The sequence below is a fragment of the Cuculus canorus genome, chromosome 22 (assembly GCF_017976375.1).
Source record: "Cuculus canorus isolate bCucCan1 chromosome 22, bCucCan1.pri, whole genome shotgun sequence".
NCBI classification, from domain to species: Eukaryota; Metazoa; Chordata; class Aves; order Cuculiformes; family Cuculidae; genus Cuculus; species Cuculus canorus.
This window is the reverse complement of record NC_071422.1, coordinates 8,744,793-8,763,153: the sequence shown is the minus strand read 5'-3', so window position 1 is coordinate 8,763,153 and position 18,361 is coordinate 8,744,793. Positions and strand designations below refer to the sequence as shown.

Below are 18,361 nucleotides of genomic sequence, written 5' to 3'. Positions count from 1 at the left end.
GAGTCAGTGGGGGAAACCTCTGAAGGAGCAGCACCCCAAACCACCAGCCTTCAGGTGAGCCCATGCCCAGGCTCCTGGTGCCAATGCTCACCAGCCGCCCTCCCAGGAACGTTCATCTGGGTTTATCCAGACACCTTCCGCTAATGAGGGGGCCGCTCAGATCGACTTTCCAGAACAGAAGGACACACAGCGTAGCTGACAGCCACCACGTGGACTGTGCGTCATGGACCCATTGACATGGGACGCAGTGCCCCCGATGATTGCACACGTACACACACGCAGAGATACCAGCTACTGGCACACAGACACCAACCCCCGCCCCCCGTCTGCTCGGGCACCGGGGGATGGTTCCTCACCCCGGGTTTCACCTAATGATGCATCAGGCTCTGCCTGGGAGGAACACCCATGCTGGCATCATCTGGGCACGTGTCCACTCTCTCCCTCTGAGAAGGGATTTCTTGCTAACTGTCCAGGTAAGAGAGCGGCTGGGACGTAGCTCAGCTCTGCAAACCCTGGCACCGTGGCTCTGCCACCAGCCCCTGATGTTAAACTAATGCCCTTTTAATACTCCCCAAGACCCCCACTGCCCCACCAGCTACAGCATCTCACAGCAAGCTAACGCAACAATTTTTAGTGCTTTTTTCGGTCTTTTTTCTCTAAACATTCTTGGAATTAAAAGCAACAAAGGAAAAACATAAATACGAATAAACTGAACTGACCTACAGCAAAAGCAACAAAAAACAAAAACACTCACTTCTGGGCATAGCTGCTTTGTTACGCATAAATAAAAACAAAAATTACATTAGATGCTTAGAAATAATAGAGACAGTAATCATTAATCTAATTACTAGGAGTAAAGCAGGCCTGGCTGTCATCACCTCTGCAGATACCGACTGCAGGGGCACAAAGCAGTTCATTAACGTGCAGTTAATTACAGAGGTAGTTTCCAATCTCAATACTTTAGAAGTTATTTGTTTTTCTCTTTTTCTTCCGGCTTTTCCAGAAGGCAGCAGGAACTGCCTGCATGAGCCAAGAGGTAGCACTGATTTAAGATGCTTCCCGCACCTCTCGCTTGCCCAGCACCACTTCCCACCCCTGCCCAGAGCCGTGGCGGCCATTACCTCCTCCAGTCGGTCGAGGGCATCGTTCAGCTTCCGCTGTCGCTCCAGCGCCAGCAGCCAGACTTGCTGCCAGCGGGCTGAGAGCTGGTTTATCCGGGGGTTCTTTGTTTCTGACTGGGAGATGATAGGCATGGTAGGTGGAGCCGCCTGACTCAAGGATTTTCCTGGAGAAAGGGAGAAAAGGAATTGTTTGAGGTGGTGCTGATGGGTTCAGCAAGTCCAGGAGGTCCAGGAAGGAGCAGCAATGAAATACATTTGATTTGTCAAACAGAAAACCTCCCGCAGCCTTGCTGGCTGCTTCCCACATGGATGCGGTGTCCCAGGGAAGGAGACAGGGTCCGGCCAGCGCTCCCTTTGCACTCAGGGATTCACATCGGACCTTGACTTCAAAAAACAACATAAAAATGTCCCCAAAGCCTCATCTCAAAGCAAGTGTAGGGAGCAAGAGAAGAGTACTGACAGCACAAGCTTCTCCACCGTGGGCGTTTGTGCAAATGCCACCTGGATTTTCCCCTCTCAACAAGTTTCAAACGCCTTCCTGGTGGCTGCCAATGCAGGATGCCTTGTTAATTGATAATCAAAGTTAATTAGGTTCCTATGTGTTTCATTTCCTCCCATCGTAGCATGTTTCACCGACTGCCACACATCAAGCGCAGACGTACTATTGCTGCGAGACTTCTCAATGAAAGGCCCATGGGGTGGCTCGGTCGCTTTCCTCTTGTATGTCTTTGTGACCCGGTCCACGTCAGGCTGTTTCCTTGTCATCTCCTCCATAAAGGACTGTCAAAATACAGAAGGGACAAGAAAACCTTTGCAGTTTCGAGATGTTTTTGGTCTCCTGTTGCTCCAGGTCCTCTCCAGGACACGCCAAGCACACAGAGATGTGAGCATTAAGCACCAGTGACAGGGGCTTGTGCTCAGGCCACTGCACAGAGCTGGCTTGGATCTGCAGATCCTGGAGCTTGTCCCTGGGGCTGGCTTTGCTCCCAGGTGACTGGTCCAGTTAGGTCACATCCTGTTTTAATAGGGACTTCCAAGAGAAGTCCATGCCTCCTCCATGGAGGGGCAGGAAAAAACCCTCCCTGCCCCTCTCCCAAGTGCCCACTGTGTTCAGCACTGTGCTTACCTGGTGTTCAGAGATGAGCCCTTTGACCTGATCAATGTTTTGTGGCATGGGCTCCTGGTCCCGCTGGATCAGGGTTGTCTCAGCCCATTGGATCCAAGCCAGTAGCTCTTCCAGAAGTTCTGCGTTTGCCACCAGCTCAGAAAGTGCAGACTCCAGTCTCTGCTGGTGCTGCTTTGCCCACGTGAGAACCTGTGGGAACCGCAGAGATGATCATTAGCCCAGGGCAGGAAACCAGGGGCAGGAACCAACACCCCATGGCCATCCCTGATGGTGGCGTCCACCATCGCCTCTGACCACCAGCCTGGAACAAACCTGGGTGGACTCACCTCCTCAAACCTGGCTCGGATGATGGTGATCCAGTGTTTGATTGTGGTGATGCAGTCAGGATGGCAGGCGGCCAGGATGACCTCCCCCATGCCCACCGCTGTATTCACGTCCACTCTCTTCTCCTCTACTTTCTTCATGAACTCCTGAAAGGCCCAAATGAATCACTTTGCAGTATTCTCCCCCATAAATTTTGCTCGAGTTGTGTTTCAGAACTCCTCATTACCTTGTGCGTGTCAATGAGGGACTGCAACGCCTCGGCATCGTCAGGAAGCGCTCCCCGAAAGCGCAGGGACTGCTCTGCCTCCGAGAGCCACTCCAGCAGCATGTGCACAGCCGCACGGAACTCCTCTGCCTGTGGCAATAAAACCAGAGGTGTCAGCCAGAAACTGGCCGCTTTGGGCACTGCTGGGAGCCGGAGAGACCAAGGGCTGAAAGGGACTTGAAAAACAAACTACGAAAGGGGAAAAAGACCCCTCTGTTGGCCTGAGTTTGGGCAGCAGCAGCAGCTGGGTCCGTGGGGACTGGGCACCTCCCTGCTCTTGGCATCGGCTCTGCTGAAGAGCTAAATGTTTGGAAAAGCAGCACAGCGCCCTGCGCTCTGTGCAATTTGGTGCCAGGGCAGTTTATTCTGCAGTTTGCCTCAGAATCATCTCACATCAGTGAGATCTTCCCTTCCTCCCTTTTCAAATCAGCCTTTATCAGCTCTTCTTTGGGGGAAAGAATAAGGAAATAACTGGCACCAACCCACTGCTCTGCAGCTCTCACTGGTGATTGCCGCAGAGCCAGGCTGTCCTGCTCAGGCAGGAGATCAGTCACGGGCAAAACCTCTTCCGAGGTTTGTGTTGGCCTCCTGGCACAAACCTGGAGCCCAGCAAAGCTCTACAGGACTGTACCCTTCAGCTCACCTGCTTCAAGGCCTGTTCCAGACGGGTTTGTTTGGACACGGACAGCTTGCACACCGTGTCCCACCGGTTGCTCAGCTCCTGCAGCTGCACCTTCACCCAGGTCGTGTCATCCCGGCTGCTCTCGATGAGCTCCCGGCCAGAGCGCTTGAGCACCTGGACCGTCCCCGTGCGCTTCCCCAGCTCCTTCTGGAAGACCTGGATAGAGAAAGGGCAGAAGCGGAGCTCAGTCAGTCCCAGTGCGTTGTTTCCCATGGGGAATAAAACAAGTAGCATGTCTGAAATAGTTTGGAACCTGGGTTTTGCCCCCACATCGTGGACCCACCAGAACCCAGTGTGATGGGAGGGCAGGCAGGGAGCTCAACAGCGCAGGGAACCCCCTGAGTGTGGGCTGGGGTAAGCATGGGGGCAGGAGCCCCAACTTCCCACCCTGCAGAAGCAGTGTGACCCGGATCAGGCAAGCTCTACTCCATGAGCTCCAGCTGCAGCACAACGGAATGGAAGGCCATGCCCTGTCCAGGGATTTCAGCCTATGACCTAATCCAAACCCAGGAGTGCCAGTCTCCAAGGCATGCTGGAGAGAACTGCCAAGAGCAAAGTTTATAGAGAACCATAAATTCAGCTGCCTTTTCAAAACTAAACCCTTAACAGATCTGTTTGACAGTGGCTCAGAAGAATAGAGCTCCAGTCTGTAACATTCCCAGTGGCATAAAAGTTTCTTCCCACTTGTTCGCCCTGGTTTTGGTCCCCTCGTCCACCACAGCAATGCAAAGCAGTGAGACACAAAGCTCTGCAGCAAGGCACTAGCACTGGCTCCTTTGCCCTTTGGCTCTCAGGGAAGACAAGCCCCACTCACATCCCAGAGAAGACCTGGAAAAGGCACTCTCACCTTGTGAGCATCCATCAGGTTCATGACCAGGTCCAGGTCACCATGGACAGGCTGGTCTTCAGCCAGCTGGGGTTCCACCTTGTAGAGCCAGTCCACCAGGGCCTGCAGTGCATCCATGAACTGGCCAGAGAACAAGAGGGCTTCTTCCAGCTTGTGCTGCCTGAAAAACAAATACTCCTGTGAACTTCCATAAATAAACTCAGCTCCTTCGTCACAGCCCAGTGACATCCTCCAACCACCCCACGGAATCACCCTCCTCCACTGCTCTCCACTTTGTTAAGCCCTCAGCAAATGAGCACTGCTGATGCAGCATTGGGGCTGGACTCACCTTTCCACCGATTTGCCACACACCGTGTCCCACTTATCCCGGACTTCTCCCAGTAAATTGTCTAGCTTTTGAGTGTCATCTGGAAGCAAGGCTTTTTCTTTGAGGGCTCTGCCCGTCCTGATGGTGGTGTCATAGACAGGCTGCTTTCCCCCCAGTGTCTTCTGGAACTCCTGGGAACCGGAGAGGAAACAAAACTGTTTCAGAAAGCTTGGCCTTGGTGTTCTGAAGAGACACAGCACTTGCGAACAGCTCCAGCTGAGCATCTTCCATGGCAGTGGTGAGCATGGATGTGCCTTTCCCCTGTTTTGACAGCAGAGCAGATGCTGCCCCGCCCCCCCCGTCCCGACACAGCATCCTTCCACCCAATGTCCAGTGCCAGTCCCTCTTTAGTGAAGCTCTACCTTGTGTTTGGAAAGCTGGAGCTTAATTTTGTCAGGATCATTGGAAATCTCCAGCTCTGAGTCCAGGTGATTCTCTGCATCCTCCAACCAATCAATCAATTTCTTCCAAGCTTCATGGAACTGCAAACCAACAGGAGCAAGTCTGAAACTTGACATTAGTGGTGTCCCCAGTCCCCTTCTGGTCTCGGGAGCTTTCGTCCCCTAAGGCTGGTCACACCTTGGGGTCTGTTCCACCCCTCCCATGTTTCTCACCTGCTTGGCTCGCTTCCTGGCATCATCAAGAGCCCGTCCTCGCTCCACTGAGCGCTGGACAACCTTCTCCCAGCGGGACTGGACGCTCACCAGCAGGTTCTTGATCAACACCACGTCCTGCTTTTGACTAAGAAACTTCAGCTGGTTCCCGGTTTGATCCAGCTCGATGATCCGATCCCGATGAGCATTCACCTCATTGGCAAACACCTGCAAACAGCAAAGATGTCCTCCTGTCTGTAAGGGGAGTTGGATGGGCCTGCGAGCAGCCCAGGGGCATAGAGGGGATGAGGTGCCACCCTTGCTCCCTCCACCCAAGGAGCCGTTGGGTGCTCACGGTGCTGGTACCTTGTGCTCGTCAATCTGGGCTAGCACAGCGTTGAGGATGAGACTGGCTGGGGGTGCAATGTTTAGGCTCTGCTCGGCCAGTGTGAGCCAGTTGATGAAGTCCTGCAGGGAGTTCTGGAAGTCCGTGGCCAGGGCCAGTGCCTCCTCCAGCTTCGCCTACCGTGACAGGGAAGGAGAAAGGGAGGGGGAAAAGCACAAGACGGAGAGTAAGAGCTCCCGATCTGTGGTTTCGCAGACAGAGGCAGCCTTTGTGTCCCTGCCGAAACATCCCTCTAACAGGAACCTCATCGCCTCAGCCCAGGAACGCGACTTGCTTACCAAGGGCAGGGGGTTTCAGTGAAAGCCACTGGTTTCTTTCAAAGCAGAATGGCCCCTGAAAGGGGAGCCCTTCATTGGCACACGAGCAGCTGCGTCACCCCCAGCCTCCCGAGAAAGGCGCTGCCACAGGGACAGCAGCTTGGTGAACGGGGTGGAGGATATTGCGATGGGAACAGCTGCAGCACCACAAATTTATTCTGGGCTGAGGCCACCATGTCCCTTGTTTTATCTCATCCCCAGCCAAAAGCCTAGGATGGAGTCAGCTCGGAGGAGGATTTGGCCTGCTGTCTTGCAGAGGATCAACAAAGCCTGCCTTTCAGAACTGCGGGAGGTTTCTTCCCACCTCTCTTCTAAATTAACTCAAAATGCAATTTTGCTCTCATTTTCTGTGAGATTTAACCAACTCTGATGACTATGTAGAAAAAAAAATAGCAGCTTGATGCTCAGATAGTGCCATCTGAAAGACAAACTCAACCTGTACAACCAAGGGAGACGTTGAGAAACCCCATCCCGGATCTTCTTCTCCAGCTCCATCCAGGAAAGCAGGGCAGCAAAGCAGGGAGCAACTGCTGCCAGACTCAGCTCACGGGGCAAGGATGGATGGCACCTCTCCGCCAACCCTACCTTTCTCTCCTCCATCTTAGTGCTGACCAGACACCACTTCTGCTCCAGCAGTGCCACACTCTGCTCCGTCTTGGAGCCAGAGCCAGAGTCATCACGGTTCAGCAGCATCAGTCGCCCCTTGGCCAGCAGCTGGCTGTAGACGTCCTCCTTGGCTTTGAGCTGGCCATACAGCTCCTGCAAGGGAGGCACCACCAACGCGTTAGGCAAAGAAGAGCATGGAGAGGGGCTAGGGTTTGCTGCAGCTCAGGGTGACGAGAAAACGATGTTCAGGGCAGGCAGCAAAGTGACAGCAGTGCGTCACTGAGCAGAGAAAGGCACCTAAAACACTGTGATGCTTGTCCCAGGCATCAAGTGTAAAATTATCTGCAAGAACACACCTGAGAAGCTCTCTTCTTCCCATCACATTGAGAAGGGAGAAGTTTTCATGCTGATATTTGATAGACAGGAGCTTGCTGAATTAAAAGCATTAAAAATCTCTCCTAAGAAATTACCATGTGGGCATTGAGCTGTTCCCGGGCAGTTTCTGGCAGACCTCCTGTGGGTTTTGATGCAGACAATTGGTTCTCCATCCTCGTTAGCCACAGGAGGAAGTCTTCAATCTCACCATGGAAACCCTGGGCCTGTTGGGGAACATATAATCGGCCACAGATCAGATGACATCAGCCACCATTGATCATGCGCCAGCGTTGATGCTGTGTTTGCTTTGAAACCAGATAGAGAGGCAGAGCTGGATGCACCAGGAGGGTTTACACAGTACCTCCTTAACTGTGCGTGTGTGCCTGGTCCATGACTGCTTCTGGGAAGGCACCAAATAACTCCAGGACTAAGAATTATGTGAGAAATTTGCATAACCCCCCCAGTGTCTCTATAACTCCTTTCCCCTTCGTTCTCTGCATGGTGAGGGAGGCAGCGGGCTCCCAGCCGCAATCCGCAGCAGAGCAGATACTCCTGATGTGTCTCCCTGACCTGCTGGAGCGTGGACTGCAGCTGCTGCTCCCTCTCCTCAGTCTTCTGCAGCACTGACTCCCAGCACAAGTTCAGCTTCTCCAGGCGATTTCGGAGGCTGCTGGCATCGTCCCCTGCACTCGACTCCAGGAGCTCGTTGCCCGCTTTATTCACTGTCTCCACAGTTGCTTGGTGGGCCAGGACGTCGTTCTTCAGCACCTATAGGAGATGTGTTGTCAAACGCTGGACGCTTCTCTAACCCCCACTGTTAATTCCTGCATGTTCCCATGGACTCAGAACAACTCAAATCCTTCATGAGAAGGAAAATCCTGCAAGAGGCATAGACTAAAAACAGACATGGAGTGGGAGTACTCACATGGTGCTTTGCCAGTTCAACCTCGATGACTTTGGGGTCTCCATTGATGGGTTTCTGCGCATCTAGCAGCTCCTCAGTGTGGGTCAGCCAGGCCATCAGCTCCGCCAACGCATGCTGGAACTGACCAAGCGCCAGCAGAGCGGCCTCTAACTTATGCTGGACAAGGACAGAGATGGAGAGGGAAAGTTTAGGATGTGAAGAAACGGGAGCATTCCAGCAAGTTTCAGCCCCACTTTTGTGAGAGCCCAGATCTTCTCTCTACCTGTCTGTGAGCAATTTTCTCCCCCAAATTCTCCCAGAGATGTTTGAGCTCTGTCAGTGGTTCCTTTATGATGTCTCTGTCTGTCTCATCCGTAGCTTTTTTTAGCATCAGTTCACCTTGGTGATTAAGCTTTTCCATCTCAATCTGCTGCTGGTAAACTTCCATTTTAAACTCCTGCCAAAACAAGCAGGACAAAAAACAGAATAGAATGAATCACTGGATTTTTGTGATGCAAAATGAGCACAGGACCAGGCCCTCTCTGCCCTCTCCTACCTTCATCTCGTTCATTTGCTCCTTCACCGTGCTGAGGTCAGTGCCGACAGGAGACAGGTTGCAGAGTTTGATGACGGCGTTGTCCAGCCAGTCAAACATGGCCTGAAATGGGTGCAGACACCGTTAGCAAAGGGAACGCTGAGCAGCATTCTCCCCGTGGCCAGCTAGATGTCTCCATCACCCTGCAACCACGAAACTTGTCTTTAGGGGCAGAGATGCCTGCTTAGCCAGTTCCCACTTTTGCAAGCTCTTGCCTTCCCTCTCTTGCTTCCAGCATAACAACCTACCAGCAGACGGGCTCATCCTGCCGCTTCAAGCAGAAAGGAAGACAGATTTGGAAAGATAAATGCAATCAAATATCTGCTCTGCCTTGGAGCTGGCCGTTTAGCTCAGGCTCTATCAAGAGGCTGCGAATGCTCGCCCAGGAGATGTTTTCTGCTTTGCATGAGTGCGAATCCCAGTACAACCCCAGGGAGATGATCTGCAATGGTGTTCCCAACATCTACCCACTTCACACAAACAGCCCTGCCTCTTACTTGAAGCGTATCTTGGTATTGCACAGCCGACTGCATGGCTTCTTCGAGCTTTTCAAGCCTCTCTTTCCACGTTCTGTTCAGATTTTCCCACGCGTTGTTCATCTGCGGAACACAAGATTGCCCACAGAATTCATTAGGCTCTTCTGCCGCAGCTCCTGCTTGCTGCTATCAGGTTTTAGATGGAGGAGAAGCTGCGCGTTGTCCTACCTCATCAATGCTCTTTTTCACTTCTGGTTTCTCAGTTTCACCACAGGCAAAAATTAAATCAGTTCCAAGGAGTCGGATGAACTCCAGCTCTTCATGCAACCCGTCCGTCTCCTCTTTAATCGTCTGCATGTAACACAGCAACAACAAAAATATGTTTATTATTATATGCACTTCCAAAACTGCTCTACGAACAGGAGGGCTAAAGCATGGATAGTCCCTCCTGCCCTGGTGTCCTGCGTCTTGGCCGACAGCGTGATCCTGACCCCAGGCCCAGGTACACCAGCAAGTGAAGCCTGTCCTGCTCACTGGCATCGCCACTCCCTCCTAGTCTGTGCCCGCTGCTGGCCATCATGGCAGAGCTGCCGTGTGTAGGGCTTGGGGGAGCTAAAATGGGAACTTGGGGTTTTAGCTGGAGGCACACTGAGCAGCTGAGGATGCTGTGTACAGGAGATGTGCTGTGTATGGGAGCGTTTTGTCAGCAGAGGAGTTGGGGTTTGAGACTCAAAAGCTGCAAACCACAGTCAGAACGGTTACAAAAGAGAAACAGCGAGAAGAAACGAAATTTAACAAAGCAGAAAGAAACGCCTCTGCTCCCCAAGGTCCAAGTCAAATCAAATCTGCCTGAAGTGGATTTTACTGCTTATTTTACTGAAAAAAGCAAGATCACACAAATCCGAGCCGATCCAGTGTTTACACCTATCTAACCAAAACCTAAACACACGCTTCCCACGCCAAGCAGCACTCGGACGCCTTCGGCTCAGACTGGGAGCAGAACCATGCAAACTTCCACGTCGCTCCAAACAAGTGGGCACACAACTCTGACCGCACTCAATCAGCTTCTCAAAACAGCAGCAGATAAAGTGATGTGAGCATCGTTTCCCTGTCTGGAACAGGGGGTGGTGGTGGTGATGAGGGGAAGGATATGTGAAATAACACTCCTGGTTTTATCTTGGAGTTACAAATTGCAATGGAAATCCTTTCTCGTAAACCAACTGACTGCCTACAAAACTGCCCTACAGTCATGTCTGGCCATGCTCATATCCAGGTCTGCCTCTGTTTAGCTTACAAGCCGAGTGCAGACGAGCTCCAGACACAGACAGGCACAGTCCTGTGGTTCTCACCTCTGCCGCTTCCACCTGCTGCTTGATGATGGAGGGGTCAATCCCTGGGCTCTCCAGGTCATGCACGATGTCCTGTGTGTCTTTGATGGTAGTCAGGAGGGCTGCCATGTCATACCAGAACTTCTCAGCAAGCTCCAGGACGTCAAGGAACTTCATTTCACGTTCCTCTGCCCGAGCTTTGATGTCTTCCCAGAAGAAGACCATCTGATCCAACTTATCCTGGATTACTGAGGAAGGGAATGAAAACATTCAGTGAAGAAGGAAAAATTTGTACAAGTCAAAGGCATTCTGTGAACACTTTCCACTCAGAAATAGGCAAGAGACTATACAAATGGGAATTAAGGATGAGCCGGACTACCAGAGCATTAACTCTGGTAGATACCGAGGGACATGAGAAACTCCAGCTTGCAGAAATAAAGCCTTTCTGTATGTGCAGGCAAGCTCAGGGCAAATTTGCCCCCACACTCTCCTCTAACAAACCTCTGTTCTGGCCACCTCTAGCGTGAAGTCTATGCTCCCTCAGCCCATGAGCTGGCTGCTGAGTTGCCAAGAAAGGTGCCAATTAGTGCCAGTCGTGTTGACAGGTCTTTTTGTGCTGTGGATGTTCCTTCCCTCCATTAGATGCTGAATCGACACCAACAAATCATTTCACAGGGGCCACCAACGGTTGCCACAAGAGAGATCTCTGGGTGAGGGCTCAACTTGGCTGAAACCTCTGCCTGAGCAGCCACAAACACTTCTTTATCCTCCGGCTGATACCACCCTGCTTGCTTCAGATGGAAGCAGGCACCAGTCATCTCCACATAGAGGACTCAACCTTCCTCCCAAGGGTAGGAGGCCTTCTGAAATGCACCCCATGGGACATTAAAGCCTTTCCAGCAGTGATGGGGCCATAGCCTGGGTAGGAGAAGCTGGGCAGTGCTGCCAGCCCAGCCAAGACCTCTTGTTAAATCCACTCAGAGATACCTTTTGCTGCCAGGTCCTTGTCCGGTCCCTGCGATCGGCCAATCAGCTCTTCCCCGCGGCGTTTCAGAGCCTCGAAGGAGGGCTGCAGCTTCTCCAGCTCCACGGTGGCGTTCTTGTTCTCGTTGATGCACTCCCGGATCTTATCAACCTCGGCGGGGATAAGGGGTGGCATGCGCAGGCGGGAGGAGAGGCTCTCCAGCGTCTCCAGCATGGGCTCAATCTTATCATGGAACTGGAGGAGAGCAAGCCCATCAAGGCAGGTGAGATGAGATTCAGCAACGCTACATCGCTCCCTGCATGTGCAACAGCACCCAGCAGCCTCTCAGAGAGGACAAACACCGCCTGCACCAGCAACTACACCTGCAGCCTCCTTGTCTGCCCCTGCTTTCCTCTGTGCCAGCAGCCCCGCGCTGCACCAGCTCAGACCATGCGGCAGCCACGTGGACACACAGAGCCGGCACCAGTGACTGAACCAAACACAGCAGCCATCTGTCAACGGATTCAGCTCTACAAAATCCACGTTTTTGACCACTGCCCCGCTTCTTGCAGATGGGCAGCATGGCAAGAAAACCCAATCCTGATTGTTTCAGCATCCACACAAAGACACTGCTGGAAAAAAGCCCGTGTTTGGTGCTGACGGAAGCCTCTGCCTGGTGCCACGCCAGGAAGACAAGCACCCCAGCAGAGGCAGGGGGAAATGGTGGAAGGCTGCATGTGCACAGGGAGGAGCGAGCTGCCACGGAGCTGGGGCTTCAACAAAAGCAGAACCAGAAAGCCAAGAGAGAGGGAGGGGGTCCATAGCAGGGTTTACTATTGATTTTCTTAAAGAAAAGTCAACTTTGACCTTCATGATCCCAACTCATCTCTGCTGGCAAGAAACCTGGCTCTGTGCCTTGAGGGCTGGCTCCAGTCCCTCTCTGCAAGGCCCCAGTGCGGGCATTTGCCAGGTCCCAGCTCTCACAGCAGAGAGGAGCCGGGCTCGCAGAGCAAGGTTGATCGAGGCATGCTGGCTCAGCCATAAGCAGGAGTAAACTGGCAAGTCCAGCCAGAGCAGAAAGCTTCACACATCAGCATAAACTGCTCTGGAAGCAAAACCCCAGCTTTACAGGAAGCATCCCCAGCGGAAGGCGGTCACGGCTGAGACCGGACAGCAGCACAACAAAAGCCATCTCAGAAACGTGATGTCAGGCCTCCATAAGTTAATTTTTAAGCATGTTCTGCTGAAGTGTGCATGGACCAGAAATAAAAGTCCAGATGTAAAGTAGAACCAGCCCAAAGAAAGAGTGTAAATGACCATCGGTGGCAGGGCTTACCTCCGTAATCTGCAATGGTGGGGCGCAGTCAACACAAGAATGAAATGGGACCACGTGAGGAGGACGGGCACAGGCAGCAACACACACAGATAACACATTCCACAATGGGAGTGAGAGATGAGACGGGAGGGAGTGTGGGGGGAGAAACTCGGAGTTAATACAAATGCAAACCAAGAGAAGTGACTACACAATACAGGAATAAAAAAATAAACACCCAGACATGACAAAAACCAACTGCACTACGGTAACATGGGGGAAACGGAACATAACCTGGTGTCCAAAACCCTCAGTGGCAGACATTCTTCACCCCCTTTCTGGACTTACAGCACCTACAGTCTCTGCTTTTCCTTTCCTGTCTCTGCTCCTGCAGTCACTGACCTCCTCTGGAGATGCCCAGATCCTGGAGATAACCACCAACTCTCCCATGCAAAGGATCCCATGGCCATTTGCTGTACCCACAGCTTATCAGAAATGAAACTCATCTCTCCAAGCCTTTCCAAGATGCTCCAGGGGGCCCTTTCAACCTTGGGTAGATGCCAAGACAGCTCCTTTGAATGAGCATCATTATTGAGGTTGTAAAAATTTATTACCCTATTTACTCAGTCAAGATTCAATTGCCCTCACCCCTCTTTCCGCAGCCAGCGCTGAGCAGCAGGAAACTCCCCTCGAGGGGTCTGACCACACTGAGCCTTAAAAAGGGTTTTACAATTGCACCTCTCAGAATAAAACCACATTTCAGAACACGTGGCTTCCCCAGGGGACTGTGATAAACAGGACTGGGCTTCTTTATGCCCCAGCGTACCTGGGTGGACTGCGAGACGGCTTCGTCGAGCGCCAGAGCCCGGTGGCACACCTCCTCCTTGATTTTGGCATACATGGCCTCAGCCGTCGCGTATTTTTTCTGCACCATCTCCCCCTCCTCAGGGTTGAGGTCCTTGAGCTGTGGCCCAATTTTCAGCAGCTTGTCAATATGAGGCTTATGCTCAGCGATGGATTCTCTCAGTTGCTAGGGAATAGGGGGAAAAAATAGGTATTTGTTTAGAAATCTATTGAAAGCCACTGCCTCTTTATTTCATGCAACGATTCAAGTGCAGTGATCGTATCTGGTAGTGAATTTGCATTGTGGATTTCTTGATCCAGCATCTGCCAAGCACATGGCACTCGGCTCTTCCTAACAAGGCCATGGCTCTGCACGCGCCAGCACCTTGCCCAGCACTGGTCCTTCCCTGGCACGGCCGGCTCCTGACCCTCCTAACAGCCCCACCGAGAAAACTCGCTTTGCAGCTCTACCCTAAAAGCACAAAGTGGTTTTCCCTGCCTCAATCAGGCAAGAGATCGAAGGCAGCCAGGCTCCCTTGGATGCAGTCTGTGTTTTAGTAAGAAATGCTCCAGTGTAACTGGTGGTTTGCATATCATGTGCTCCCAGCATGCTTGTCACACACAGGTAGGATCACCAAAAAGAAGAGAAGGGGGAAAAAGAATTCAAAAAAAGGTGCTCTTGCCCCTGCAAGCACTGCACCTCTGAGTAAGGCAGAGGAACTGATAGCGCAGGAGATGCAACCACTGCATCCTCCTACCCTCATCTCTTCCTGCTGATGCTTGAGCTGCTCGTGGTCGATGGCCGGAGGGGGCAGCTGGGAGATGAGCGCTTGTGTCTCCTCGATCCAGGGGTTCAGCTCCTCGTAGGTCTCCCAGAACTGGTTGACCAGGACCTGGGCACGCTCCAAGCGAGCATAGCGCTCTGAGTTGAGCTGGCTGACGGCTTCATACTGCTGCACCAGGGACTTGGTCTTCTCCTGAAAAAAGAGGGAAGGGAGGTACAGTGAGGGAGGCAAAAGGGCCCAGGAAAAGTGCCAGCTGCACACTGCGAGCTGGAAGAGCAGAAGGTGCCTTTGGTGGCTTTCCACGTGTGCAAGCTGTAATTCCAATTAAAGCAGTCTCAGAAACCCCCACTACCGCCCCATCCCCAAATGCTGCAGTAAAAATATGCAATAAAGAAAAGCAATAAATGTAAAGAGATTTCTGCAAACACTGGTGGGAATTGCTAAAGATGGAGTAATTTTAAACTACTTCAGCCTGTGCAAGAGTCGAGCGTTTGCCTCGCCCCTCTCTGTCTCTCCCGCTGCAGTAAATAGCAGAGGGAGGCTCACCTGGAGAACAGCTTTTTGTTCCTCCCCACATGTCCCAAAGATCTCATTGCGCTGGCTGAATAGTTCATCCATGGAGTCTTTGTGCCGAATAATGTCGATGGAAAAAGCCTGCAGAAAGAAAACGTCCAAAGAAAGAAATCAGAGCTGAGCCCGCCCTCTCCCCCAGCCCATCCCGGACCTTCTGCCTGCGCCAGGAGGAGCAGCAGAGCTCAGCGCGGCAAAGACCATGCATAACTCAGCACAAGTGTCCCGTGGCACACTGAAAATCTGGCTGAAAACGCAGATTACTGCAAGTTTTTCTCCTGACTCATCTACATCAACCTCTCTCTTTCAAAGGCCTGAAACCAGCTCTTGACATTAGGAATCGGCCACCTTCCACACCCAGCGCCTCATGGAGGACTAGCTCCACCATCCATTTGTTAGCAGACACGTTAACCCCCTGCAAATGACGCTCTCCAGAACTGGGACTTTGCCATTCCCAAGGTCCACACAATTAACAAACTTGCACGAGCAGCGGGAAGCCAAGATGAGCTCAATTTAACTTAATGCTTAACATTTTAGTCCCCCTCCCCTATAACAATGTCTTATTTTCCTTTTTTTTTCATAAATCAAATAAGCCTGTGTGCCTCAAAGATTGCTGAGTGTGGGGAGGGAGGAAAAGGGCTGTTTATTTAAAATGTACGTTCTTTCAGGCATGAGCTCATCTCAAAGATATAAAAAAACCCCAGCGCCTCTTTGTTACACATCTAGCTGCTGGGAGGGAAGCGAGGAGTTCCCCACTGCAAGGAATAATTAGCAAAAGCCCCCTCATAAATCAACAGATCCATTTCACCAAACCCTGCCCCACCACCAGCGCTGCAAGCCCCAGGCAGAGTGCGCGCCAGCGGCCCCAGGGAAAGCCTCCAGCAGAAGTGGCTCTCAGGGGGCATCCAGGCAGGAGCACTCATCCCCCCCTGAACAGCCGTGCACAGGTTTCAGCTCCTGCAAATGGACAGGAGGCTTTTTCCTTTATAATCCCAACGCTTTATGTCTCTAAACCCTCTTTGTCCCCTGTTTTTTCCTTCCCAAGGACACATGTTGCATCCCTGCCAGCACTCTGGGCTCAGCAACACAAACCCCAGAAGCCTCTCCAGGGCAGAGCTGCCTCCGAGAGCCCAGCCTATAACCCTGACCACAGCCCTGCTCGCCACCCACCCTGTCTCCCCGGCAGCGAGCACACACGAACCTTCTGCACCTGCAGCTGTGCCGTTGTCTGGTCTTGCTCCAGGCGGATGGGACCAAGAGCCATCAGCTTCCTCTTGGTCTCAGCCACCCAGGCCAACTCCGCGTCGGCCGCCTGCTCGTACTGGCACGGAGAGAGGCAAGGCAGGTTAGCAAAGGGCAGCAAGGACAGAGCACACCCCAAAGCTGGGGATGAGGGGGGTGGAGCAGGACAAACACCTTGCCCAGGTGTGCAGAGAGGAGAAGGGGACATTGGGGTGGACACAGGCTTCTGACTCCACACTCCCCTCCGAGAGGAGCAGCAGGCACCATCCCCTGGCCAGTGGCTCCTGCTGCTGGTTTTGGGCACGGAGCACGACTGCCCCGCCGGTGTAGCCAGGCACGGTGGAGCAGCCACCTTTCCCTGCACCCTCCCTGCCCACAGGGAAAGACACGTGCCTGTCTCACACCATCATTCTGCTCGCATGCTCAGCACTGTGGAGCCAGCACTCAAAGCCATCGAAGGCAGTTACTCACAGCACTCCACAACCTCCAGTCCGTGCAGAACAGGCCTTTTTTGAGAGGACTGTTCACCTGGAACAAATCCCTGTGCTGCCACAGCAGGGATGACACTTATCCAGGCTTGAAAGTCACTTGCCATCGGTTTTACACCAATAGCATCACCCACACAGGCAAAAGCCTGCAGGCGGGGCACTCCCCTGGAGTTATCCCATCCAAACCACACGCAATGGAATGTGTCAGAAATTAGCCTTGCCCCGGTGGGGCCCTTTAATTTTCTGGCATTCCTGATGGGATCTGGCCCTCCTGTTGGGACACACTCACTATCTCACTCACTGCCATTGCACTCTGTGGGCCGGAATGGCGCTGAGCTGCCACTCTGCCGAGAAAACCCATCGGCCACTGTCGGGGTTATTGAATTACCTGTTGAGACCTCTGAATAGCAGCATCGATCTCCTCCACCCTCTGCTTGATGGTGTCGCTGACCAGCTTGTAGCGCTCGTTGGTGTCTGACACGAGTTTATCCAGCCCTTCGCGGGCTCGCCAGGGAACCAGCTCCAAGAGTGCTCTGCTCACCTCATTCACTGTGTCCAGGATGAGCCTGTGCTCCATCACCTCCTTCTTCAGCTCCTGTGGAAGAAACCCATGAACATGCGTCCTGCACAGTGCTCCAACCACCCCCCCATTTCCGATCCGGTGCCTCAAAACAGTGAGCAAAGCCCGACCCGCTCCCCACACTTGCGCCCCCGTCCTGTGGGTGCTGCTGTGCTAGTCCCCACCTTTTGTCTCTGCTGGAATTGGGGTATCTGCTCGCCGGCAGGGGACTGTCCCCCGCTGGAAGCCAGCTCATCCTCCACTTTGCTCATCCAGTTGGTGAGCTCCTCGTGTGTGGACTGGAACTTGGTAGCCAACTGCCGAGCCTGCTCCACTGTACGCAGCGCCTTGGAGCTGGCAGCAGTGATGTCCGAATAGCGGGTCTTAATTCCATCCAGCTTCTCCTGAATCAGTAACACCTCCTCCCCTGTGAGAGAGCAGCAAGGGTCAAATGATGTTGGGCTGGGGGGCTGCAAGAAGCTTTGAGAAGCCCTGTTCTTGTTCTAGTCCCCCCATTTTAGAGAGCTGATTTCAGTTTCACTTTTCTTTATGTAAGTGCAACTCAGCAGCCCATTCTTAGGGCCAGGAAGCTACTCTCAGAGCTGACATTTTCCAACAGCCAGCGCAACATCCACCTCCTCCCTGGAACAGGATGGAAGTGTGCTGTGAAATCTGGCTTTGCCACAAGCCCCAAAGCCACCACAACTCAGTCCTTAACTAACGTGTCACAGCTCTGAGAGCAAAGCTCCAGTTCACTCTCGACTGCTATTCCTGAGAGGACAAGGAACTGCAAGCCAAATTTTTTGTAATCACTCTTCCTGCTACCCGGCTCTCACCAGGACAGAGCTCTGTACATCTGCTCCGAGCAGACCACATCTGAAGGAAATGCATCGCCCCGACCTTCCTTCCCACTTGTAAACACAAACTCACACCCACGTGGCAACAGCAACAACTGCTCGGTATGGGAAAGCAATATTAGGAAAGGGCTGGGTGTATTTTTAACCTCTTTCCATGTGATTTCGCAGCTGGATGCAATGAGAAAACCCTCCCTCACATCACAGGGCTGCTCGGCGCTGAGCACCACCACCCCGGCACTGGAAATCACCCGCTCACAGAGCTGCAAGGCTAGGACTTGGGCTCTACTGAGCTGGAGTGCTTGTGGCTCAGCATCCAGATCTGGATGCACAACAGCTACTTGGGGGTATCCAAAAGGAAATTAGGCCTGAGGGAGAACAGCTTCCCCCAAACAACACATCACTGCAGAGC

At 52.7% G+C, this 18,361-nt stretch overlaps 1 protein-coding gene across 28 annotated transcripts in view; it reads right to left on the bottom strand.

Annotated features, from left to right (window-relative positions):
- Positions 1-18,361, bottom strand: part of MACF1 (microtubule actin crosslinking factor 1) — a 140,145-nt gene that overhangs the window by 9,321 nt on the left and 112,463 nt on the right. For 20 of the 28 annotated variants that reach the window (XM_054086206.1, XM_054086216.1, XM_054086212.1 and 17 more), the window contains 28 exons: positions 17,281-17,522; positions 16,925-17,131; positions 16,008-16,127; positions 14,783-14,890; positions 14,210-14,428; positions 13,435-13,638; positions 12,633-12,641; positions 11,320-11,551; positions 10,354-10,580; positions 9,233-9,355; positions 9,026-9,127; positions 8,490-8,591; positions 8,217-8,390; positions 7,955-8,110; positions 7,600-7,797; positions 7,125-7,253; positions 6,634-6,807; positions 5,692-5,847; positions 5,347-5,553; positions 5,095-5,214; positions 4,694-4,863; positions 4,366-4,525; positions 3,480-3,674; positions 2,798-2,926; positions 2,574-2,717; positions 2,248-2,436; positions 1,784-1,901; positions 1,122-1,285 (listed from right to left, as the gene is read on the bottom strand). In XM_054086206.1, the coding sequence (XP_053942181.1) occupies positions 1,122-1,285; positions 1,784-1,901; positions 2,248-2,436; positions 2,574-2,717; positions 2,798-2,926; positions 3,480-3,674; positions 4,366-4,525; positions 4,694-4,863; positions 5,095-5,214; positions 5,347-5,553; positions 5,692-5,847; positions 6,634-6,807; positions 7,125-7,253; positions 7,600-7,797; positions 7,955-8,110; positions 8,217-8,390; positions 8,490-8,591; positions 9,026-9,127; positions 9,233-9,355; positions 10,354-10,580; positions 11,320-11,551; positions 12,633-12,641; positions 13,435-13,638; positions 14,210-14,428; positions 14,783-14,890; positions 16,008-16,127; positions 16,925-17,131; positions 17,281-17,522 (4,478 nt within the window). The remainder of the gene's footprint in view (positions 1-1,121; positions 1,286-1,783; positions 1,902-2,247; positions 2,437-2,573; positions 2,718-2,797; positions 2,927-3,479; positions 3,675-4,365; positions 4,526-4,693; positions 4,864-5,094; positions 5,215-5,346; positions 5,554-5,691; positions 5,848-6,633; positions 6,808-7,124; positions 7,254-7,599; positions 7,798-7,954; positions 8,111-8,216; positions 8,391-8,489; positions 8,592-9,025; positions 9,128-9,232; positions 9,356-10,353; positions 10,581-11,319; positions 11,552-12,632; positions 12,642-13,434; positions 13,639-14,209; positions 14,429-14,782; positions 14,891-16,007; positions 16,128-16,924; positions 17,132-17,280; positions 17,523-18,361) is intronic. The other 8 variants (XM_054086218.1, XM_054086217.1, XM_054086215.1 and 5 more) reach the window with 1 other exon arrangement.